The 25,699-nt window shown below is 49.3% G+C and overlaps 2 protein-coding genes across 7 annotated transcripts in view; one reads left to right on the top strand and one right to left on the bottom strand.

The window, feature by feature from the left end:
• Positions 1 to 5,584, top strand: part of SMYD2 (SET and MYND domain containing 2) — a 49,325-nt gene extending 43,741 nt beyond the window's left edge. For all 4 annotated transcript variants that reach the window (XM_045982787.1, XM_045982790.1, XM_045982789.1 and 1 more), the window contains 3 exons: positions 747 to 921; positions 2,940 to 3,048; positions 5,147 to 5,584. In XM_045982787.1, coding sequence (XP_045838743.1) covers positions 747 to 921; positions 2,940 to 3,048; positions 5,147 to 5,227 — 365 coding nt within the window. In that variant the 3' untranslated portion in view covers positions 5,228 to 5,584. The remainder of the gene's footprint in view (positions 1 to 746; positions 922 to 2,939; positions 3,049 to 5,146) is intronic.
• A 4,258-nt stretch (positions 5,585 to 9,842) lies between these two features.
• The window catches only part of PTPN14 (protein tyrosine phosphatase non-receptor type 14), a 177,373-nt gene continuing 161,516 nt past the window's right edge, over positions 9,843 to 25,699 (bottom strand). For all 3 annotated transcript variants that reach the window (XM_045982491.1, XM_045982492.1, XM_045982493.1), the window contains exons 18-19: positions 23,034 to 23,197; positions 9,843 to 17,709 (exon numbers count right to left, since the gene is read on the bottom strand). In XM_045982491.1, coding sequence (XP_045838447.1) covers positions 17,581 to 17,709; positions 23,034 to 23,197 — 293 coding nt within the window. In that variant the 3' untranslated portion in view covers positions 9,843 to 17,580. The remainder of the gene's footprint in view (positions 17,710 to 23,033; positions 23,198 to 25,699) is intronic.

The raw sequence follows: 25,699 nt of genomic DNA, 5'->3' as shown, positions 1-25,699 counted from the left end.
TGGGAGAGTTTATGGTCAAAGCCATGAAGAGGAGTTCCTTGAAGGCCCTCATTGCTTGGGTGTTGTACTCCAGGCAAGCACAGTACCCAGGGCTTTGCTTATCACAGCATTATACCTAATCCGCACAGGGACACACAGTTTTGCCCTCCCCGTGTAGCATATGGGACTCCTAGATTGGAAGTCATTTACCCGAGGGACAGAGCTCACCAGGATTTTTGCTCCAGGTCTGCTGACTACCATAATCCATATTCTTAACCACTACGTTATAGCATTTTCTTAGGTAAAAAAAGGCATCACATTTACACACGGGGGGGAAGAGCTAAAAACAGTGGAGGAAGTTAGAGGCACATTGTTTTTTTCTCAGTCTAAAAAAGAACTTTCCTATAGTGGGGACTTCTTCCTTAAAAATGCTTCTACTAAATGCTGATCTTGGGTGATGGAGGTTGAAGGTGTGTGATCTTAAAACGTTTATAGCTGAACCGAGGTTCTGTTCCCCAGGGCTAACATTTTTCAATTGTGTTTAATAGTTGAGGTCATTAGTTTTTCCCAAAGTTTCTTTCTTTAAAAAAAAAAATGTTAGTTACAGAAAAAAACATTTTCCTTTCCCTTTTGCTTGGCTTTCCATAATTTACTTTTTCAGAGGGCGAGGGTAGGGGCGGGGTGGATGGAGTAACTCCTTGAACCCAGCCTTGGGCGGTGCCCAAGCGGAAAGGCCCGAACCAATGGTTTCCTTGACTCCAGAGCACCCCCTAGTGAGCTGCTGGAGATCTGCGAGCTCAGCCAGGAGAAGATGGGCTCCGTGTTTGAGGACAGCAACGTGTACATGCTGCACATGATGTACCAGGCCATGGGCATCTGCCTGTACATGCAGGATTGGGAAGGAGCCCTGCGATACGGACAGAAAATCATTAAGCCCTACAGGTGATTGCAATGGCTGTCCTCATCCTCTTAGCAGGGACTGGAATTGGGTGATTTGGAATGCTGCGTTTGTTTTCTGGCTGTCCTGTGTCGGAACATGCCTTGAACAGCTTTCTCTTTCTGCACCCACACCTGGAGGCCCAGGTGCAGGCTGCTGCTGCGTCGGGCCTGGCCTGTTGGGTCGGCCGTCTGCAAGAGATGCCTGTGGAGACAGGTTGAGGTTAGGAAGGGGGTGCCGGGCAAGAGCCCTGCCGGGACCTGTCCAGGGTGCTGTATCCAAAGTAGTTAATTCCCATCAGTATTAAGAAGCCACCAGCTTGTTTCTTTTCCCTCCCACGCCTTCCAAGGTAAACAGACGCGTTCATTGGTAAGCAAGCGGGAGTCTCACATCCCTGCTTTTCGCTCGTTAGTCACACCGCCCCCTTCTTGTGCTTTTTGAAATTGCAGCCCAGTTTGCAAGTGGGGACATGCTAGGACCATTGTGTTGGCTTTGGTTATCCATTGTCCCCCCTCCTCAAAGCCCCCACCCCCCACCCCTCGTTCTGAATAAGGCAAGCTGGATTTTAGCTTCCAGGAATAGTAGATATCAGCCCCAGGGAGGTTTCCTATTGAGAGGGTTTTTAAACCTCAAAGTGTGTGACTGATGGAGGTTTGAGGCAGTGTCCTCCGGTTCTGATTAGCCATTTCAGGGCTGGGATGGCCTAGATCTTATCAGCGGGGCCCTTGTTAAACACATTCATGTTGTACATTTATTTGCAGGGTCTCCCCGAGACCCAAGTGGCTCAGTATCCCTGGTCATTAGACCTGAGATTCCTGTGCCTCAGAAGCACCCCCGGTGTCTCTCACGGATTTGAGGAGCCCTCAGCCCTCCGTCCGGTTCTGAGGCTGGGGACTATAAAGTGTGTGTCTAGTCTGGATTTCCAGGACCTTCCACTTACCCTGCCTTACCCAGATAAGCCATCAGGGGGAGCTCAAGGGAAGCCAGCTCCTAAGATCTGCTCTTAGAAACTATTTGCTACATCACAGAGGCTCTCAAAGCCTGTCATCTTCCTAGGCTCGGTGAGAAAGGCCTCTGGTCTTATGCCCACTGCTCTCTGTGAGATCTGGAGGGAAGGGATGAGGGAGAGAGATAGGAGATCATCTTCGCCTTATGGTCCGTCTCCCAGCAGGGCCTTGCTCTCTTGGACCCGTCCTTAGCCTAGTGAGCCCCTCCTGGAGGCGGGCTCTGGCGCCACAGCTTCCCCTGGGCAGATGACGCCACCTGCCCAGGAATACAGCTAGGATGTGCCTCTTCTGGGTGGCTCTTGAGGGTAGCGCCATACAGACCGGTCTGTAAATCAACACCTGCACACACACATGCATTCTCTCTCCCCCCATCCGCTCTCACCCATGAGCGGCCTCTTGGTCTCTTTCCCTGGCAGGTCCTACCCGTCGGCCTTGTAAAACGCAGAGAGGGAATGCCGGCTATATATAAAGCCCCTGCTGGACCACAGAGAACGCTTACCTAGAAGTAGGTGTCCTGACTGCGGAGTGCTGGCCGCTTTGCTACACCAACTGATGCCGTAGAGTGTGACAGAAAGCTGGCGTCCTGAGACACACGGGGGTGTGTGTGTGTTTAGGTGTACTGTCTTTTTAATGTGAGGGGCTAGGCCTAGTGTCTTCATAAAGAGGGGATTCACTTTAAAAGATGTTTTCCCTGTGCCCTGCTCTGGGTGCACCCAAAACAAAAATCTGGGATTAGGATTGAATGTCGTGTTTATCAATGTTTTTGTGTAGGATTTCCCCTGCGGTTTTTCTGTAGCTTTTCAGAAACACACGAATTGCGTGAAAGGAAGCGCCTCTGGGGTGCTTAGACAGGATCGAGCCGTCCACACTGTCCCCCAGCACCTGCCAGGGCTTGGAGGAGCCGAGCCGCCATGGGGAGCGGGCCGCGGGCTGGGCAGCTCTGGGCTCACTGCCTGGTCTACGGGCTGCTCGCGGGCCTTTGACAAGTGGCCTTTTACCTTCTCCTCTTCCTGCAGCAAGCACTACCCTCTGTACTCGCTCAATGTGGCCTCCATGTGGCTGAAGCTGGGGAGGCTGTACATGGGCCTGGAAGACAAAGCCGCTGGGGAGAAAGCCCTGAAGAAGGTATGTCGACAGCAGGGGCCCGGCCCACGGCCCCTCCGTCCCTGCTCTCCTGCCTGACAGGGCTGAGTGACTCAAGTCCTAGAGATCTGACCTGCTCTTGAGCCACCTCCGGCCAGAGAGGTGGGGGAGGCGGGCTGGGTAGGTCAGAGTAGGGTAAGTGATTGAGCCTTTGCCTGGTCTGTACCCGGGCCCTCCGGTAGGAGAGGGGTGCGCCCGCCGAGAGGGGCTGCCTGCCGTTCTGGGCACTGCCTGTGACTGGGGAGAAGGGGGGACCGTCTCCGTCCTGCAGGAAGCCTTGGAAGTGACCACGGGGTGGGTCAGGAGACCGTGCTGAGGGAATCTTCCATTTGTCCTTCGGATTATAATTACGCACTTGCAGTTTCTAAAATGTACTTAACTGTTCATCCAATACCAGCTACATGGGAGGACCCTCCTGTGGTTTTTTTTTTTTCTTTTCTTTTCTTTTAATTCTCACAAAAATGAGACTTTCCTGATGGAAAAATTGAGATCCAAACAGGCTGAGGCCTTCCTTCAGACTGGGGTCTGTCTGAGCTGGAAATGTCCACTCCACTCACTGAGGCTGTAGCCCACACCTGGGCAGACCAGGCCCTTGGGCAGTATTTGCCTTCCTCGGGGTCCACAGGTGCCCTGTGTGATCGACAGGGCAGGGCCCTGAGCTGTTACCTGACCGGAGCTCACAGTCACCGTCCTATCTGATCCTTGTTCTTTATGGAGAAGTTAACAGGTGATGAAATGTAATCTTTGAGACAGTCTGTTGAGTCCTGTAAGAAAATGTCCGTGAGTGTTGGCGCCAAATTCCCTGTATCTCCCCAGTAGACTACTTGGGAAGGCGGTATAAGGTCCCACATCCCAAATGGAAGGGTCTGGGCCCAGCTAGGCTAGAAGTGTGAGCTAAGTATAAACTTTTCTTTCTTTTTTTTAAACTTTTCCCTTTTTAAACCATAGAATTTACCTCCTAAGGTAACAGATTTATTGTCTTGGGGAACTGAGGGAAAACTGGCTAGTTGGGTCACAGGGCCAAGTGCTGGTAGGTAACAAAGTACGACATCAGCGGAGGACACAGGAGATCTGAGCAAGGAGCTTGAGTCCTCAACTGACCATAGAGGAGAGGGAGCAGGGGAGGCATTCGATACAGGACATTCCTGAAGGCTGTCACTGCTCTTGGCCTGCCTCCTGTTGGTTTGCGATCTACGAAGTGAACCGTATCCATGAGAGGTTTGTCCACTAGAGCCCTAGGCCGTCAGAAATGCTGTCTGGAGAGTGGAATTTCTATATGTGAGCAATAGAGTTGAATACAAAAAAGCAAACTAAATCCGTAGAGAGAACATCTGGGCCCTGCTTCCATATGCCAGACCCTCTTCTAAGCACTTCATGTGCGCTAACAACTCCGAGAGGCGGGCGTCACTCCTGTTTTGCAGATGAGGAAAATGAAGCCCAGAGTAGTTAAGCAAATTGCCCAAGGTCACAGAGCGAGGACGTGAGGGAGCCCCCCGGCGACCCTTCCACGTTGTTGCCCCACTGTTGAAGAAGCCTTGTCATAAATATGTTCTCTCCAGCTTCCTCAAATGAGACCCGCACCTACTTTTAAGGTGTTTTTTTTTTTAAGAATATGTATTACAAGGGAAATGTGCCGTTTGAAAGGGGAGGACAGCCGCCCCGTGTCTTTCAGATTAGCAGGGCTAAAACCGGTATAGGTTTGACGTGAGGTTCACTGTGGACTTCTCTGTTCCAGCCTGTTGACTTGGGGGAGCACAGCCAAATAATTCTGTCCCTAAAGCATTGCTCACTCCAGTACCTAGAACGTCACGAAACGGGTTTCTCTGTATCATTTCTTCAGCTAGTGGTACAGACTGGGTGACTAGGTGGTCATCAGATCATCTTGTCTATTTAAAAAGAAAGGAAGCAAAAAGAGGGAGGCCAGGCCCTGGAGGAGAAGGGGGCTCTAGGAGCCCGTGTGTGTCCTGCGCCTTGACGTAGAGCGGTCTGGCTGGGGTTCTGGGGGCCCGCGGGGCAGGGTGTGGGCGAGAGGGGGCGGCCTGCGGGCTCTCAGCCGTTCACTTGTCTCTGCCTCTCCTAGGCCATCGCCATCATGGAAGTGGCCCACGGCAAAGATCACCCATACATTTCTGAGATCAAACAGGAAATTGAAAGCCACTGAAAACACGCCAACTTGATCATTTTTATTTAAATGCTAATGCAGAAGCCTTCCAGGATTTGAGTATTTCCAGTCCAATACGCGACTCCTGCATTTCCGTAAAATCGCTGGAATGAAAACGCTGCTCGCACTTAGACCTCACGTGTGGCTTACCTGGAAGTTGGCCTTCCCCTTTACTCTTAGCACCACAGTAATCTTGGGGTGCTTCCGCTGCCCTGAGAGATGATGGCATGGTTTCGTATGTTATCATAGATTCCGGACAGATTGAGTTTAAAAAAATATGATGATTTTTCCCTTCATGCCTATCTTGATGTTCTGAACACAACAGAATGATGAGGGGGAATAAAGGAGGTAACGGTATTTGAAGTTTGTCTTTTCTTCTGTCTGCGGGGAGGAGCTCACAGCGGCCGTGGGAGCTGGGCCCGGGAGGGCAGTCACCCCGGTTCTGCGTGGCTCTCAGGGCTCGGTGACCTTGGAGGAAGAACGAAGGTGCAATGAAGTGACCCGAGTGCCCCACCCTGGCAGGGGACGGCGTCTGTTTTGAGGCTTCGGTCTAGTATCTGGAATCCCTTTAACGTATAAAGGTGCCTTGGCGGGGGTTCCCCCCCCCCCCTCTATCTGAAAGCAGACTTTCCATTCCTCATTCTGATTGTTCTCATGCAGGACTCTCCTTGTTTGGAAGCCCTCCAGGGTAAGCTGGAGAAGGAAAACAAATTTTTTCCTTACCAACTCTGTGTTATTGAGCAAACACTGATCTGTCCCTGCGTGGCCAAGCGGGAATCCGGCTTCCCATAGCCCGGAGGGCAGCAGCCTGGGCCTGTTTGCTAGCAACGCCTCGGAAGGCCCAGCCGGACCACCCGCACCCCCCAGGCTGCGCTGTTTCCTGGAGGAGGCTCCTGCAGTCCAGAGAGAGGCACTTCCCCAGTGGTAATAATTAAAGCCTGCTGGAGTCTGCACTTAGTTTTCCTCCATATTCATGAGCCGCAAGCAGCTGGAACAGCTGTCATCCTGCACCTTACCCTTCCGGCCCCATCGATGCCCACACATCGATGCCCACATGCACACCTCTCCCTCGTGCACGTGTGTCACACACACAGGGCTGACGGCACACGGCGGGGATTCAGCAGGCAGAATGCATTCTCTTCAGTGAAGTGCAGTCAGGTGCTTACTGAACACCTACTGTATGCAGAACACTCCAAGTGCGGAGAGAGGAGTGAGGCCCCGGGCCTGGCTCCAGGGAGCTTAGTGTTTGGAGAATGCTAATTCTGGAGGAAGCCCAAAGTAAGTTCAGCCGCCACCACCCCCTACCCCCATAGGTTTTGTAAATGTTAGGAAAGTGATACTTTCTCAAAAAATGGAAATACTGGAGAAAATAAGCTGTTCCTTCTTTTTTCTCCAGTCTGACTCTCCAGAGGTGACCCCTGGAAACCGTGCACGATGCGGTCCCTGTTCTCCCTGTGCCCACGTAAGGTGTGTGTGCAAAGAGATTCGAAAAAGGCAGAGTGGCGCTGACCCATCGTTGTGTGATCTCTGTCTCCGCCTTAACCAGAAGGACCTCTTCTCACTCCAGCATTTGCAGATTAGCCAGAGTCCAAACATGGCACTGACCGGGCCATAATTTACTCCTTCTGTTTACAGACATGTGTTTTTTAATATTTTATTTATTTGACAGAGAGAAATCACAACTAGGCAGAGAGGCAGGCAGAGAGAGAGGAGGAAGCAGGCTCCCTGCTAAGCAGAGAGCCCGATGCGGGGCTCGATCCCAGGACTCTGGGATCATGACCTGAGCTGAAGGCAGAGGCTTTAACCCACTGAGCCCCCCAGGCGCCCCAGACATGTGGTTTTTCCAGGTTGCTGTTCTTAGGAACGGTGCCACAAGGCATAGTCGTCAACGCAGAACTTAGCTCTCAGGTGGTAGCCTTTTGGGGCTAGATTCCTAGACGTGGAATTTCAGGATCAGGTCGTGAAAACTATTAAAATCTGATTCATTTTGGCCACATTTCCTTTTTAAAAAACTGTATCGGGTACCAAGAAGATACAATGTTTGCGGTGTTTGTTTTCCTCTGCTGTCATTACAGCGCACTGTTTGAAATGGTTTTGCCCCCAGTCTACCGTGTGAATTACTGTTTGCTATGCATGTACTGATGAGATGGGACACTGTCTCCTATACTTAGGAATTCCTGTTTTTCTTCTGCAAGTCGATATTCACAGTCGTTGCCTGTCTTGCTAATCATGTCTCTCATAATATTTTATTTTTTTTAAGATTTCTCTTAGCGGGCGGAGGGGTAGAGGGAGACTCTGAAGCAGACTCGCCACTGAGCACAGGGCTCACCGCAGGGCTTGATCTCAGGACCCTGAGACCATGACCTGAACCAAAATCATGAGTCTGGTGCTTAACTGACTGAGCCACCGAGGCGCCCCTGTCATACTAATTTATAAGAGCTCAGTGTATTTGGGGATATTGGCTCTTTGCTGTGTCCTGAAAATGTTTTTTCCCTGGTTGGCCATTCATTTTATTTTTCATGACACTTGCTATAGAAAGTTTTCATCGTTAAGTGAAGAAAATGTTTTCATCTTTATTTTTTTTTTAAGATTTTATTTATTTATTTGACAGATAGAGATCACAAGTAGGCAGAGAGGCAGGCAGAGAGAGAGGAGGAAGCAGGCTCCCTGCAGAGCAGAGAGCCCGATGCGGGGCTCGATCCCAGAACCCTGGGATCATGACCTGAGCCGAAGGCAGCGGCTTAATCCACTGAGCCACCCAGGCGCCCCTAAAAAAATTTTTTTTTAATCTTCAGAATTGCTAGCTGCTTCTGGCAGCAGCATTGACGGATTGATTTTCCTCTGCTGATCTGAAACAGTCCCATTATCGGCCCTCAAGAGTTAGGGTTTTTTCTGTAGTCTCAATTATTGCGGCACTGAGAAACTTTCAGTATCTAGTAGGGCTTGTCTTCCGTGTTCTCTTGACTTGTTCTGGCCGTTCTCCCATGTGTACCCTCCGTCGTCCTTGAGCATCGTTGGGCCAAGCCGCCCTTGGCCTGTCCCTCCGTCCCCGAGAAAGTGCTGTTCAGTATTCAGAACTGCACTGAGCGATGCGCAGACGCGGACTTCTCCGGAACGTGAGTCTGTCTATCCAGGAAAGTGGTGAGTTTATCAGTTTGTCTGTTTTGCCTCAAAACGGTCAGGCTTTGTTTATATAGGTCCTACCCACGGATCTTCATTCCTAGATTCTGTGTTTTCCACAGCTGTTACGAATGAGCTCTTTTCTTCCATCAGGCTTAACTGGCAAGTCAGATAACGCTTTCCCATTCGTTTTTATCAAGAACAAAATCGTCATATTTGACCCCGCTTTTGTCATTTCATTGCATGTCTGTGAATGTTTTCCTTACACTTATCTTTTCCTCTCTGGGTTTTCTTCTTTCTTAAAAAGTTTCCTTCCTCAGCTCTGCTAACAGTCTGGAGATAAAACAGGAACCACCAGTAGAGCTGTTGATCTCAAAATTATACGATAAGGCTCTTTCTGTTGTTATCCAAAGAAAATAAACTGAGTCCGTGTGCTCAGTCCATGAAAGAGAAAACAACTAGTGTATGTTCCTCTTTTCATCCTGCTTCCCTCCATTTCCACCAGCACTTTGTCTACCATCATTTTTTTTTTAACGTTATGGAGTTTTTCTTTCAAGAACTATTCGTTGCCGTGTGGCCCCCATCAGCGTACACACAGAACTATTTCTGTGTTTTGGAGATGACACCCAGAGTGGCTCACGTATTCTCACATACATGGCCTGAAACACGCTGCGGCCTCCGTGAGCTCCTTGGGGAGTGACGAGGGAAAATGGGTTAACACAGAAGTGAGTGTATTGTCCTGTTTCTCCTCAAAGGACACCTAGTGGCCACCGTCCTCACCAGGGCTTCACCGTGGATGTCTCCGGCAGTTGACGGGGTAAAAATGTGGGCAGGGCAGGCTTTTTAAAACCTAGACAGGAGGGGCGCCTGGGTGGCTCAGTGGTTTAAGCCGCTGCCTTCGGCTCGGGTCATGGTCTCAGGGTCCTGGGATCGAGTCCTGCATCGGGCTCTCTGCTCAGCAGGGAGCCTGCTTCCCTCTCACTCTCTCTGACTACCTCTCTGCCTGCTTGTGATCTCTCTCTGTCAAATAAATAAATAAAATCTTTAAAAAAAAAACAAAAAAAAAACCTAGACAGGAGCTGTTGGAGGACAAACTAAGAATATGGGTGTCCCAGAGTGGCCGGGGGCCTGCCGTTTCCATGTGGACAGTCTGGGGTCTGAGGAAGTGACAGCTGGGGGAGGGGACTTGGTGCTTGATCAGGGTTATCACGGCGCTGGGGGGAAAAATCCCTTTCTGTGGATTCGTCATTCCAAGTGATCACCCTGGGCAGGTGCTTTTTTTAAAAATAACTGACAACTTTGGAAATTTCACACGAATTCTTCAGTATGATTGAGTTATACAGGAATGAAAAGTGGGTAGAGATAAACAGGTTTTAAAACAGTGAAAAAGCAGATTTTACCAGGTACTTTTGCCTATGAAAACAGTCCTAAATGTAAAGGATGTAGGGGCTTTCATCTAATGCAAACATGTATGACGCAGAAGAGAGAAGATTCAACTATTTTCTCTGGAGAAAAAAAGTTTATTGCATATGGAAGTCGATAGATATCTTTTACAAAAAAAGTTAGAATAAAGATCTCACATTTGTAAAGGCACATATGAAACATTTTACAGTAAAGACAAGGGTCATGAGAACAAACAATATCCAACTAGGACCACTATCGAAAGACTTTATAAAAATAGATAACAGTGCAAAAAATACTGTCAAAAGTCAGTTTTACACACCTCATAATTGTGTACAAAACTGGCAAGCATAAGCTTATTTACTGATATAAAAAAGCACATAGAATAGCATGCATAGTTTAAGGCTTTCAATATTATTAAATTGAGAGAGAAACTATACCAAATGAAAGTTGTCACGAATATTAATAAATCACTCCCTGACTTAGGGAATGTCCTATAACTTTTTTCACGCCCCCTCTCCCCTTACAGCCCGTTTGTCGTAGAGAGACTGGACTCGTATCTTGCAAGGTAGCCAGTGGCCACCGAGGGGAGAAGACAGGTGGTGTCGGGATCCCCAGTCCCGGCCTGGAATGCGTGCTCCCAGCACCAGCAATCCTAGACGGTTGCATTTCCAGGTCAGCTCATAGCAGCCAGCCCCGATGGGCTGACCCACCCCTAGAAGTCCCGAAGGCTTCTAGGCCTTCAGAAAAAACTGATGTCTAAGCTGGGGAGTTGTCCGCACATGGTTTCAAAAGGAAACCTATGAAATGCCAATTGTTTTGAACGATACAATTCACAACATCTTATAAAACACAGACAAGGAAAGCGTCAAAATACTGAGTTAAGTAACAGAACAAGAAGTCCAGTGGAACAAACTGCATTGGCCTGGTGTTTGATGTAACATGAATAATACAAGGTTATGTGTTTAAATAGTCATCTGCATATGTAAACTGTTTTCGTTTTTCCCATTTAAGAATCCTCAAGCCTGGCAGCTGACGATATGAAGGAACACAGGACAGACAGGAAATCATCTCTGATGAAGAGTAACTTTACTTTTGAAAGGGTATGTGGTTAATAGATTTTTAAGATCCAAACTGGCAAGAAAGTATAGTTAAGGGAAGTAGCAGTGACGTTTTACAGGGTTCACGCTGGAAAAAAAAAAAAAGGCTCTGAAAGCCAGCTGCCAGGCCCTGCTTCAGGGAGTTACTGGCTAACACTGTAGTTGGGGGGTTGGGGAGGGGGCCCTGAGGAACACGGAGGGTGCCAGGCTCCCCTGCGCTGAGAGCTACCCTGACTCCAAACGGGATTCCTGAGATTTTAGCAAAATGGTTCTACCTCCACCACCACCAAGGCACAAAAAGCCCCCTACCCCCTCCTTTCAGCTTTCTCCTGGAAACCTGCGGTCCGGTGAGAAGGCAGCTGGGTTTCCTGGGAAGACAAGGCTGGGGAGAAACAACAGGACAGGGCACAGAGCGGCCCCTCCGCAGACAGCGGGGAACTGATCACCAAACAACGGGTCTGGCTTCTGGCACGCCCTGCCCTTTCCCGGCTGCGCCACATCGGCCCCTCCCGGTGAAGAGGCCATGCCCCATGGAGCGAGGGTCCGGGGAGGCAGCCAGACACAAATGAATCTGACCACACACGTCACTGCCAAATGCAGCCCCTGGGAATGCATGAAGTTCACCTCGAAAGACACAGGAAGTACCACTGCTACAATCCTTGTTCCAGACAAGACTGATGATCAAATCCATCCTCCCCCCTGGTACCGAGGAGTGACAGTGTCTACCACCAACACAACTTCTCGGTTGATGACAATTTTCTAAAGATTTTATTTGAGAAAGAGCCAGAGGGAGAGCATGAGTGGGGTGAGGGGCGGACGGAGAAGCAGGCTCCCCGCTGAGCAGGGAACCTAACTTGGGGCTCAATCCCAGGTCCCTGGGATCATGATCTGACCCAAAGGCAGACAGGTCTAACCGACTGAGCCACCTGGGCACCCATTTTTCATCCGTTCTGGTTCTTTCCATTTGCCAGATCTTGTTCCTTCAAACTTAGTAAGCTTTTAAAACTTAAATTTAGATTTCCTAATTACGTATTTTTAGAGCAGCTTAAGAGAGTGATTCTCTACAAGACTGAACTATTTTGTAGGGTTTGTGCCAAAAGGGTAGGGAAAGGAAAGCCAAGTGAGAGTGGACCCATAAAGCCAAAGGAGAGGTCAGCAGAGCCCTAAGCAAGCGAGGTGCTCTTGGAATGAAGACGATGTCACAAACCAGCCCTGCCCATGCCCCCCAGTGAGACAAGGAGCCACTTCCGTTGCTGTACTGACCTCCTCCCCATTTTTGTGCCCTGATCATAAACACGATACGCTACCAACGGGAACAAGGTCGGCGACTGTCCCCGGAGGGCAGGAGATGATGGTGACGTGCCGGGGCTGTGGCTGTGGACACCGGGGGCTGGGGAGGCAGGACCCTCCTCCACTAATGAGGCCGCACAGAAAGGCAAAGCTGCCAGCAGGCGAGGGGCGATGGCACCCCCAGGCACACAGCCGAACCCCTGACCTTCAGCGAGCTCCACAGAGGCAAGGGCTGTTTGAAACCGCGAGCAAGGGTGAAACAGACCCCAAGCCCGCAGCCCCGTCTTTCCTCGGGCCGCCACCACACGCTTTCCATCCCTTCGGCCACTCAGAGAAGGAAGCAGAAAGCAGGAGATGTTCCAGAGTTCAGAAAATTATTTGTGAACCAGAACATTTTTTTGGATAGCAACTTCAGGGCTGCTCTGAGATGCCCTCCCTCTTCCTCTTCCCGTTTATAACTTGCCTGGGCAAGCTTATGGCCCGAGCACCACAGAAGAAACGGACTTTTGATGCAGATGCTCGTCACGGCCAGGCCGCACGCCAGCTCTCGCCCTCCTGCCTTGTCACAAAAGGTCCCTGAACTTATGTTTAAACCCTGCACAGTAGGAACTGATGCACGCCCTCCCACGTCACTGCCCCCAGCAACAAGCTGTCCGGTCTCATGCAGTCGATGGAGGCCAGACACTCCATATGCCAGGCTCAAGGACATATCCATAGGGAACACTTTTCGTCTGACCTTGCAGAAGATGCAGTCCTATTCAGCTCAGAGATAAGAAAGGTAGGCAGAACACAAACGCTCAGCCACCTGAGTTTATCACCCAAACGCAGAACGTGAGCACAGGCAGGAAAAGGGTTACATAGTAGACAAGCTGGCCGTGGCGTTTTATGGGATCCTATGAATAACAGTGACTTTTGGGGCAACACCTTTGGATGGGCAGATTTGATGGGCTGTACCCTCACATCTCTCCCAGGCACATTGCTGTTACTTTCAAAGAAGGCATCACTAAGGTCTTTTGCCCCCAGATGTCTGGGGAGCCGAGGTAGAGACAAGAACCAACCATTCTGTTTTCTTGCACAGCATCCAAGAGAAGTTTCAAATGTAATTTAACATCTTAGAGATTTCCACCCTAGAGGGCCAACTAAGACGATTTCCATCCTACAGGGGCAAGTAATTTGTCATCCAGAATGCTGTAGGCCACTGGGAAACTTGTGCAGTGTCCATGGAAAACCCGAATTTCTCCTGGAAGCGGTAGAAAAAGTAGCTGAGTGGCTAATTTGTTCACAAAAAAGAAAACACTAAAAGCCGGAAAAATCATAGGAATAGAGCTGATAAAATAAGAGGAATAAAGCAAAACAGGACAGCAGAAGAGTCTTTGGTAAAACGGGAGGAAGCGGAATTGCCCACACAGGGCCACCTAAGGACCCCAACAGTGATTACTTGGTACTTCTGGAAATTTCCTCCTCTAGGACCCCCAAGAGCCTTTGCCAAAATGGAGGAAGGAGGAGGAACAGAGTAACAGTCACGTGGGTCTGACCCAGTCCTGTCCCTTGTGTCTCAGCTCCCTGGCACTCCCCTCATCTCGAAATGGTGGACACATCTCCCCAGAAAGAAAGTCAATAGTTATACCTGCTTTCACCATCAGACACATCGCCAGAAGGGGAATGAGATTCGAAAGCACACTCTCCTTTCTGGCTGCGGACACCTTCAGGCCCACACGCCACGTGCTGTGACCCTGGGCTAACACAGATCGTGTGTCAAAGGAGGGCAGCCGAAAACCCCCCAGTGATGTGCCTGATGGCCAACGCTGCCTATGAGAACATTCTAACATCTAGGTGTCCTAACATCTCTGCGAAGAGCGACTTCCCAGCCCCAGGACGAGACCTGTGCACCGAGGGCAAAGCTCACCACGGCAAGGCCAAGCTGCCCATTTCACGTGCTTTCCTGTTCCTTTGCACTTGTGCGGAGAAATGACATACGGTGTGCTGGGACCTTACTGTATCGGGGAAGAAAAATGTTGTATAGATTCCTGTGAGTTTTCTGTCACTGTAACAAAAAATGGTCCAGCTACTGGCAATTTCCTGTGGTCAACCTGTAATTAAGCTGAAAAGATGAGAGAAGTAGGCAGCTGGTAATAATGCTGACCTCCTGCACGCCCTGGAGTCCAAAACTGAACCTCAAAAGCTAAGAGTAGACAAGGATAAGAGAGTATTGGGAAAGCCGGTGGTCAGGTCCCACAGGAACCCTTTCGGCTGGGCCCACAGGGCCCCTCCGACCAGGCTGATGGAAGAAGGGGCCGGAGACAGCCACGTGAGTCTCTAAGACAAGCAATGAGATGTAAATCACAAGAAAAATCAAATCATAGATAAATCATCGTTCCTCTTCTTAATCTAAATCTAAGATCATAAAGTTTATAAAAGTAAAATTCTCTCCATTTAAGCTCCTTGGAAGCACAGTGCTCAAAATATTCCATGGTGAGTGGTTTTCCCCTTTCCCAGTCTTGCTGCTGCCCACTCACTGTGAAGAGGAGCTCATTCCTCTTTCCTCTCCTGTAAAGAAATCAACTTTTGGCATCGCTCTTGAATGCGGCCAAATCCGCTCTTACCTCCGAGCCAAGGAAAGAGGTGTGTTAAACGTAAATCCTATGAAAAGTGGTGTCTCCTCAGAGCCCAAGGGAACCAGTAGGCTCAGCTAAGCTCCGCTCAAGGATGAAGACATCAAACTCAGCCCCTGCCATCCAGGGACCACGGCAAACAAGGACAAATGCGGGCTCCCTGTGCCCAAATGAGTGCGGGTCACAAAACCGAAACACTTCAACTGGAAAACTTAAAAACCAGAGGCCCCCAAGTGGTGAATGGCTTTGCTGCAAGATGGTATCTCCCCCCCTCCTCCTTTTTAATTTTCTCTCTTCAAATCCAAACAGAAAAAAATAGACAGCTCCAGCTTCAGACTCGATCCATCATCAGGAACTCCGTCCAAAAGCTCTAACTAGATAACTAATTTAATACACTTTGCTTCAAGGTTTATTCCTTGGCTTGCTTCCCAGATAGAAAGCATCTCTGTGCAATTATTATGCAGATGCCACTAGAAGGACTTTCGCTGCCTGCTGCTAATTTCACAGGAGCTGTGCTGGCATTTGCTGGAGATGGGGAAAATGAATGCAGAATGTGCGACAGAACCAAAAACATTTGTTTTTAAAAATGAAATATGTGGAGTAACTTTTAAGTGGTTTCCTTTGGGTTTCGACAGAAACTTTGGCGAGGCGACTGGACAGAAACCTACCCCGTTCCCTGCGTTGTGTGCATTAACGACGACTCCCGCAGCACAAAGTGACAACGCGGGCGGGTTGAAAGGAAGAGCAGGTGTGATGAGCTCAAAGAACAGCGGCTCTACATGCTGCCCACGTGAGACTCGATCTCACAGTGCCCGCGCTGGGGCCGAAGAGACGGAACAGGAATACTGACGATCATCCGAGAAGCCAGGAGCTGCAGACCAACTGTGAAAACATCCCAAACGGCAGACTATCCTGAAGATGGAAAAGTGTCCAAGGAAAGGAAACAGATACCTCTCTGCCTGTCGATGATCCAAGCTCCAGGTGTCTCCTGGTGAGGGTGATGGGCTCTGTGCCATTGAAAGTGTAGGGCATACTCATGGTTTTCTTTTCTAGAATGCGCACGTAAATTTTAGAATCTCGAGAGCTTAGTTGAAGTTACCCTCTTTGACTGATGCTTCAGACTTTGGAGTAGAAGAGAGGAGGCCCTTCATCACCAGGTACTCTGAGTCTAAGTGAGAGAACACGGCCACAGCCCCTGGCCCGGTGTGAAACGGAGCAGACTTCCGCTCCAAAGCCGTTTATCAGGAATCCCCTTCCACACCCTCCGGGGCCATGGGTAACCGGAGGTCACACGGGCTCACTCTTCCTGGCTGACCTGATGCCATTCTTTTTGGACATGTTCAGCTCAGGAAAAACAAAACAAAAAGGCGGCAGCAGAGGAAAGCTTATGTAAGGGGACACCCACAAATGCCAATTCTAGGAACAAAGCCACGGTTTGAAAGTTGCATTCAAGAAAGAACTAAGACAGGAGAGAAGCGAAGTCCTAAAATCCAGCTAGAGGGAAAAGGTGCGGCATGATTTGCCACGTACTGACCTAAGAAATTCAGGACAATGACCAGGGCAGGCTCAGGAGGAGACACACAGAGGCGAGCCGTGAAGTGCCCAGAGAGGGGAGAGCATGGAGAACAGGGAAGCGGTAAAGGGCTTCGTGTGAGACAGATCCCTGCACCTTGCATCCAGTGGCCAAAAGGTGGAGGACAGGGTCCCGAGTGGGCTTAGTTAGCGCTGCTCCTGCAGGCCAAAGCCTGCAGCGAGAGCCACACAGCTGGGACGGGCCTCCCAGTGCACTTCTTGGCCGGGGCCCCGCCACCCGAGTGCCAAACAGCCCCCATCAATCAGCTTGTCCAACTGTTCCCTGTACAGCATTTCCAATGACTTGGTGACTAATGGAAAGACAGAATATACCCAGCACCTCGACCTTCACGCCTCTGTCCAGCACACAAAGCCTATTTAAATAAAAAAATGATATCAAGAGCCTACCCGTCTCCTTTCTCTTCCCACTCGGGTCCATTATCTGCTCTCAATCAGGCAGGAGGCCTAGCTGCACAGATGGCCTGGCCCAGAGCCTCAAAGACCACCGGACTGGGGCCCGCCGAGCAAACAGGGAGCAGTAGTGGTGGAGGGTGCTTCCCTGGCAGGGAGCACAGGCTCCGGACTCCAATGGAAGGGAGAGCTGAGAAACGTACAGTACAGAGCTCCTCGCTCAGCCTGGATGATGGCTGTTCCCGTCTTTAACTTGAGCTGCTGAGCATGAGGGCAGAAAGGAAGAAGGGAAGCCACTGGCCATCAAGGCTCATGAGCCCCCAAATATAAGAGAATAGTGGGGGTTTTTTTGTTGCTGTTGTTTTTTCCCTTCAGGGAAGGGCCTTGGCCTCTTTTTATTTTAGAACAAATTAATTTTCTTGCCATGTTGGATTTGGATGTGAAGATCAGGCTGATGAATTTCAGGGTCAGTTACTAATCTGGCCGCAACTTCACTAGAGATGTCTTCCCTTCATGCCTCTGTCCTCCAGATGACCTACCAGACAGCCCTTCCTACTGACATATTTACAATGCAGATCAGTCAAAATACGGTTCAAATGAAAGGTACTATATTATTGTGAAAACTGAATTACAATGATTCACAAAAGTTATCCCAAAGGGGAAAAAAATAAATTATCTCATATAAAATAATCTATGATGTTTGTGAATGCTCTCGGCTCCTGTCCTCAGGGAGCCCATGACCTGCCTGCTCTGGCCATCCACACCCCTCAGGGGGAGATGCTGTCTGGGGGTGCCTCTCCGTCTGCACGACGGAGCCGGGTCCTCTTGCAGGAGCTGGGTCGGGGGGTTAAATGAGTCTGGAGTTTTGGAGGAACTGGACGAGCACTTGGTAGACAAACTTGTACTGGGCGATGGTCTGGATCATGAACATCCTCTGCTCCCTGAGCAGCCGCAGCATCACAGGCACGTCCACCTTCTGCAAGAAAAGAGAACAAGTCCACATCCTGAGATGAGAAGCCGCCCTTGGGTCCCTCCTCATTCCCCTCCTCCGGGAAGCTTTGGCTCGCTGCCCATCTCCAGGTACATGCGAAAGCCAAGGGCCTGGCCCCTCTAGGGTTGCCCACTCAAAAACCTTCTACCAGCACCTGCAGAAACTGGTTGTCACGTGCCACCGGCACTGGTGTGAGATGCGAAACATGCATCAGACGACGGTTCGAGAAAACCCAGAGGCTGCAGTCGCTCATACCGGATGGTACTCCCTCACTCCGGCAGGACTCAGTGGCAGGATTCGAGACCTCTCTGGGTCTTAGTTTCTTATTTGTACAAGAAATATACCGATGCTTTCCTCTGATGACAGCGTGGCTGTGCCCGGGTTAGCAACACTTCGTCAGCCAGAACAGCGGTGACCGGTCGTCCCCGCCCGACGGGACCCAGCAGTGACGTGCACATACGGCATCTGGTACAGTGTCTGGCACACACTGAGTTCTTCATAAAGACAACCGTCATCATTAATATTAACAAGTTGAGCAAAATCATTCTGATCCTGCCACCTCACGGAATCGTGGTCATTACCAAGTGAGATAATATATGGGTAAACCCTGAAAACATCAAGTTACAGTCTCTGAACACAGTCATGTTGATTGGGTGGTTGATTTTTTTTTTTTTTTCAGTTGGTCCTTCTCTTTTTGTCTCTACGCCTCACACCCATTTTCAGAAATTCTATCAATTCCGTGTTTGGGGTCTTCTCCAGGATAACTAGGCTGCTTCTCAGCTTTTGCCTTTTTTTTAAGTTTTTATTTAAATTCCAGTTAGTCGACATATAGTGTAATGTTAGTTGCAGGTGTACAATACAGAAATCCAACACTTCCCATCCGACACCCGGTGCTCATCACAACAGCCATAATTAGAGTGAAAACCTTTCACTAAAAATATCTTCTATATTAAATGAGATTGCCCGTGTGTCAGTTCTTCGGGAATACAGAACCAGCTTCAACAGAAGGGAATTAACACAGACCAGAGGCTCAGTCGAGCCCTTTCCATCCTCCTGGACCAGCCAGGGCAGAAGTCTCACGGAGTCCGCAAAGCAGCATGGCCGCAGCCCAGGGCCCCTACTCTGGGAGCTCCTCCCCGGGGCGACACCAGCCCCATGAGCTCTGCAAGCGCCGAGCCACTGCAGGAGGCAAGGCAACGCACCCCCAGCTGTAGGTCTTTTCTTACTTGACTTTTACAAGCCACTTCAGCCACTTCCGAACTTCGTACAGCTAAGATACAGCACATGCCAGCCTTCTTGGTCTCTCTTCCCCAAAAACACGTAATGCGCACCGCAGATTTAAAAGGGACAGAGGCAAGTCCTCAGTAAGAAGAGAAAAAGGCACGTGAATCCTCAAACTGTTAGTCGAAACCTCAGCCTACGCCGTAAGCTTCGAACTCGTGGGTCTTTGTCCACAAGATACTCCAAAGTAACCGACGGCGCGAGGTACAACCCATGGGCACCCAGTGGTGAGCCTACGCCAGCACACACTGCTTGGTGAGCGTTACTGAGCTGGGCGCTGAAGACGTAAGGAAAGATTAAGCTGCTACTCCCCCATTCCCATCAAGGTCTTGATGGGGAGGCAGGGTCACACACCAGTTAAGAGCACGGGGTCGGGTCAGGCTTCATCTGCCAAACCCCGGCCTTCACACTACCTAGCTGTGGGACAGGGACATGTCCCCTCATCTACTTGTGCCTCGGAATCTCTGTCCCACAGGGCATTACCAGGCCCTCTCTTATAGGGTTACTGTAAAGGCTACTTGAGTTGTAAGGCTCCCAGAATGGTGGGGGCACGTTCGATATAGGCTGGTGGTTGTTACTCTGACACTGTCATGGTCACTGTTGTCATCACCCCTCCCACCTCCGCCACCTCCTGCACCCATCTGCACCGCCGTCATCACACCTATGCCCCTCAGCCGCCGCCACCTTCTCCAGCTCCATCCACCATCATGGTCATTACCATCTCAATAGCCTGTAAGACTCAGCTCTAAAGACAGCTTGTTGGTAAGGGACAGCTGCGAGACAAGACACAGAAAGTGCCCCCATAATCAACGAGAGTCCTGGTTGCCCTGAAGATTCACTCCCAGAGTCTCCGCTGTCCACTGTCCCTAACTCCAAGGAATCATGCCACAGTTGCTGTGTGCTCAGTTTTGTCTAGAAGGCATTTTCTCCTCTCTACTCCATGAGGAAGGGATAACTTATTCAGAAAAGCAGCCAGAGAAGACAGCTCATTATTTGGGTACTGAAAACCTAACCTTTTATTAGGAGCTGATCTAGGGCAGAGCGCTAAATCCCGGGGGGACAAGGTAGAGGACTGCAAACCATAAAACTAGTGCTTTTTAGGGGGAGAAAAAAAAAGTATAAGCGTTAAAATGTCAAGCTAACATTCAGTGACTCAAAGCGGTGGGCCACGAAGACACTTGTCAGAGCAGCCTCGGACCGTTCCCTCCCCTCGCCATGTCACAGCTCCCTGACTGTAAAAAGCATCTTTATTCCAGGCAGAAGAAAAGGCATTTCGCTGACAAAACTAACACTGTATGGATTACAGACTAAATATAAAGTACACTAAATCCAGAAGCCATGGACGGAAGGCAGGGAAGTTTAGAGAAGAGAAAAACGGGACGGGCAATTTTATATTTATTTGTCAAAATCTTCGCTTAAAAAACAAACAAAAGAGCTAAATACGCTCCACTCTTCTTTTGAAACAAGGGTTTGGCTCTGACTAGCCAGGCCTGAAGCAGAACAAAGCAGAGAACTAGTCTCTCCCTAACCATCCACCGATGGCAGGGATGGGAAACGGGACAGATAAGACGGGCTGTATTTGTGCTAGGGGAAGGGAAGGGAACAGTATGAGTCATCTTGCTATCTTTGAATATCAATGGGAACAGAAGTCCTTTTTGGACTGACCATGTTCCAGCAAAGAATGTTCTGGCGTGCAACTGGGCATTGAGGAAATCCACTATGTTTGGACACACTGTAGAGAATTTAATCACCCCGAGCCCTCACCAAGTCCGTGCGAGGCCCTAATGGCTGAATCCTCACTCAGCACCACACTGGCTCGGACCTGTGCTTTATGTCCTATTGGGTCAGTAACATCTGGGGGCCAATGAGTCATCACATGACTAAGGCTCAGCTTTCGGTGGGTCTCCAAAGAGTTCAGAACAGAACCACGTTCCATGTCAGACAAGATGGACAAAAGGAGCAGTGGGGAGTAGAGGAAGAGTTCACAGGGAATGGTAGACAGAGGGGGACTGTGGGGAAGACAGTGACACAAGGGAGTGGTAAGATAGCTAGGGGAGGGGATGATGATGAGGCTTTCCTCCTCCTCTGGAGTCCACTGTGTCTCCAGTGGAGCTTGGATATACTCACGCCATATACACTACACTTCTACTTCATCTTTTTCCATCTCCCTAGCACCGAGTCGCTTTGGGACTCAATGGCAAGCTGTTCAGTTTACTAGACCCTTCTGGAGACTTCTAGAAGTGACAGAGGAGCAAGTAATCAAGAAATCTCATGATGTGAGAAAAAAGGATAAAAACTCACAGAAGATGACAAAATTCTGCAATGGGCATTTCACTCATCAACAGAATGTTTTTAAAAGTAGTCCACTTTTGGCATAAGCCCAATTTTCCTTTTTTTTTTTTTTTTAAGATTTACTTATTTTAGAGAGAGAGCACATGAGAGCATTGTGGGGCAGAAGGAGAGAGAGAGAGAGAGAGGAGCAGACTCCCCGCTGAGCATGGAGCTTGATTCTATGATGCAGAGATCATGACCTGAGCCAAAACAAAGAGTTGGGACACCCAACTGACTGAGCCACCCACACACCCCACGGATTCTCTACTTTTCAGCAGTACATTCATACATATGGATTCAAAATTTCCAAAATGAACTTTATACAGGCAGAGTTTTAAAATCCTTTGAACATATTTGAACTTGCGTATTTATCATTTTTCTGGAAGTTTCAGTATAACAAATTTCGTGGGGCAATATTTAATCTGATTTTCAAATGACTGATACTGCCGAGGAAATCCATATATCAGTTTTTTCACAGAACATGCATTGTCACATTCCCTAATTTAACAACTGAGGAACCACTTCAAAAGCTTCCTTGGATTCTCCAAGCTATATAATTTATTATTATTTTTTAAATATTTCATTTATTTATTTGTGAGAGAGTGAAAGAGACCATGAGTGGGGAGGAGAGCAAGAAGCAGGCTCCCCGCTGAGCAAGGAGCCCGACAGAGGGCTCGATCCCAGGACCCTGGAACCACGACGTGAGCCCAAGCAGACACTTACCCGACTGAGCCAGTCAGGTGCCCCTGTATAATTTGGGAATGGAACAAGAACCGATGGCACATGGCATCTGCCGGCAGAGTGAAGACAGGAAAGAACTAGGGACCAGGAACTAGAAGACCTCATTTTCACCTTAGCACTGGACAAGTCCCTAAATTGCTTCTGGACCTGAGCTTCCTCGTCTGTAAAACAGGACAGGTGCCCAGCTCCTCTACACGGCTGCTCTGAGACCCCAACTAGGAGCATTAACAAAATAAGTGAAAGCCACTTAAAACCCCCAAAGACCCAGGTGAAAAACGGGTTCCGAAGCCTTGGATTTGATCCAAGCAGAAGAATGGTTCCGAAGCCTTGGATTTGATCTGATCTCACCTCCGTGAAATCAGAAGCCCCTCCGTACCAGTCCCTGGCCTCGAGCTGCAGGAGAGGCCACACACCGCGTGGGTACCAGCTCAGCACAGCCCACCTCTGGGGGGAGAAGAGCTAGGCGTGCACCGTTGCGGGGGCAGACCATGTCTGTGTGCTACCCCAGGGCCTGTCTAGAGGGCCCACAACCTCCCCGTCATCCAGTAAACACATTTTTTCTGCAGAGTATTCTGGCTGAAACACACCCCGGAAATGCAAGTTGCACTAGATGACCTGTGACCAGATAACCCACCGTGGAAGGTGACCCACGATAGAACCAGACCGGCTGCAAAACACCACACAGCCTTCTGGAAGCCGACACCAGGCACATCAGGCTTTCTCAATGTTTCCTATCTCACACTTTCATCTCTTTCTTCTGTGTTATCTTCGAGTCTACACCAAGCAAGGGAAAGGCTGTAAATGTCAGAGGCCAACTAGGAATCCTGGATCTGGAAAAGTCTTGTCACAAGACGGGAAATGAAGCCCTGGAAATGCAAAGGGCCCGGGGGAAGGTCTGGGGGCAGAGTACATTTGTCCCCAAGGTGGAGTATTCAGGAAAGCCTCCAATGACTCACTTCATTATGCTCCAGGCAGTTGATCATCAGCTCAGAAAGAATGACCACGCCGGTCCGGCCCACCCCCGCGCTGCAGTGGACCACGATGGGGGGGTGCAGGCTCCTGGGGCCTTCCAGCATGCTGTTGGTGTGGCGACGGACCGACTGGATCTCCTCCAGGTAGGCTGCAAGACAAAATACAGATCCAGTCACCAAAGTCCTACCTGGCTTTGCATACCAGTAAGGGGGGGAGGGGATAAAAAGAAGGAAGGTGAATATTTTTCGTTTTCTCTCTTTTTTTTTTTCAAGTGACAATAATTTACAATTCTTACAAGACACTAATTATTTGGCTGGTACCCGCAGTACAGTCCTGGATCCAGAAAGGACCAGCTGGGAGTCAATTAGTCCACGGGAGAATTTGTTCTTTAAATTAAATAGTTCTTTTTTAAAAATTAAATTCTGTTTTCCCCTCTGCAAATCCCAAAGTCCCCCAAGCAGATGATTCTCGACATTACTTACAGCAATTCCTACTATTAACAGACTGGGATCAGAACACCAGCGAGGTCCCCTTGAAACGCCCGCCTGTCAGAGCCAATTTCTGGTGGGAAGAGCGTCCATCTGCCCCTTCCTCCTTCCCCTCACGGAATGACTGAATGTCAACTGAGGCTTGACTTCGTTTTTGGATGTAAAAATAGATGGGGGGGGAGCAAGGGGTCCTGCTTTACAGCTCAGATTCCACGGGGTTATGTCAGTAGCTGAAGAGGAGTCCTCCCCCGTCTGGAGGGGGGGGGGTGGGTGTGTGTGTGTGTGTGTGTGTGTGTGTGTGTGTGTATATATATATATACGGGTCCCGTCACCTCCGCGTCCCTCCTGACATCTGCCTGGCTTGGCAGGGCTGCGCCGGGGTCTGTTCCCTATTTCAGTTGGGCACGAATGACAAGTTAGAGCCATACAAGCCTTACCAACTTTTCCTGTTCATGGGCATGAAAAAAGGGAAAATTCTACAAAACGTAATCCTCAGTCCAAGAAACGGGAGAAGTCCATTAGAAATAGAGATTCTATAGTAGCTAGCTCAGGGGACAAACTGACCGAAATGTTCTTGATACCCGGAAAATCTCATCCCCATGATGCGGTTGTAGACAAGACTGGGGAAGCGCTCAAATTGCTGGAGAGAACAAAAAGGGAGCCCAAACCCGTCTAGTGACTTAGAAGCATCTGTTTACATACAATTACTATGAACTCCTACTTGCCTTTCTGACATTAATGCAATTACAAAGTTAGCTGAAGTAGTTTACCAAAGTCAACGATTACCATCATCACCACCACCGGTAACGTACAATGAGCTCAGACAAAAGAGAACAGAGGGAAGGCAAACTCTGAGATGACCAGACACAGCAGTTACTACCCGGGACCAACGTGAGCTACACAGGGTGCATGGAATTCTCAGTTTTTCTGTGAGAGGGCTGAGAAATTCAGTGACCGTGCACTCTCGGACAGAAAAGGCAATGTTCCCGCACACAAGAGAGGTCTTCCTCTCATGCTAGGTTTAAGAAGAGAAGAGAAAGGAATACTGGCCCATAAAGCTGATGCTACCACTACATGGAATTTCATAAAACACAGAGAAACTGGATTAAAACGGATGCGCTCTCTAGCAGTCACGTGAATCAAGTTCCATAAGCTGAAACTCAGCGAAGACTTCTCCAGGCTGGAAGCCATGTGCCCTAAGCCCCTGTCTCCAGGGAGTGGAATTTAAACACAGGCAAGAATCTTTTTAAAATTCCTAAAAACCCAGAAGAGCCAAGATTTCGAAGACCCCGCTCCTCGGCCCCCCAGCACACTGAGTTTCTTAGAAGCGTCAATAAATTTACATTGTTTAAAAATATTCTCTATAGGCAGTGCCTGGGTGGCTCAGTCTGTTACGCGTCTGCGTCTTGGTTTTGGCTCAGGTCATGATCTCAGGGTGCTGAGATCGAGCCCCGCATCAGGCTCTGTGCTCGACAGGGAGCCTGCTTGAGATTCTCTCTCCTTCTGTCCCTCCCTCTGCCCCTTCCCACCCCCACCCCCCACTCTCTCTCTAAAATAATAAATAAATAAATCTTTGAAAAAAAATATTTTCTCTGTTTTTCAGTAATTTAGATGGGCCCTCCTTGGTTTGGATTGAAAAGATCAGACTATAATTTTCATCACCTTATAGACTCAAACTTCTGTCAGAGCTATTTGCTAGTCATCAAACTGATCTACTTTTATTGTTTCCTTTCCTGCATCTTGGAGATAATTCTGGTAAGTCAAAGGCCTGGTAAGCAAAGGCTTACCAGAAAAAAAAAAAAAGAGCACTGTTAGGAGGAAAGAAAGTTCTACAAAGGTCCCTGCCCTCCTTATGAATGTTTTGAGCTACAGATAACTGACCTCAGTTGAGGCACTAACCCTCTCTAGATCTTGCTCTCAGTCCTTTGATTCCCATCCCCCTTCCGTGGTCTGTCAGTGACGCCCCCTCAATCCCACCATCACTGCCCCAGTGGGAAAGCAAGTACCCGCAGCAGGGAACAGGTATGCATCAGCAGTTTCCCGCTGGAACTTGTGAAATGTTCCTTTTAGGTTCTTGAAGACCTGTTCTCCCCCTCCATTCTCCTCGGCGCATACCGCAGGTTCTAAGTGAGTATCAAAATAAAATCAAGGGTTTGACGTTA

Source organism: Meles meles, chromosome 17 (genome assembly GCF_922984935.1).
Source record: "Meles meles chromosome 17, mMelMel3.1 paternal haplotype, whole genome shotgun sequence".
NCBI classification, from domain to species: Eukaryota; Metazoa; Chordata; class Mammalia; order Carnivora; family Mustelidae; genus Meles; species Meles meles.
The sequence above is the reverse complement of the archived record's forward strand: the minus strand, read 5'-3'. Positions and strand labels throughout refer to the sequence as shown.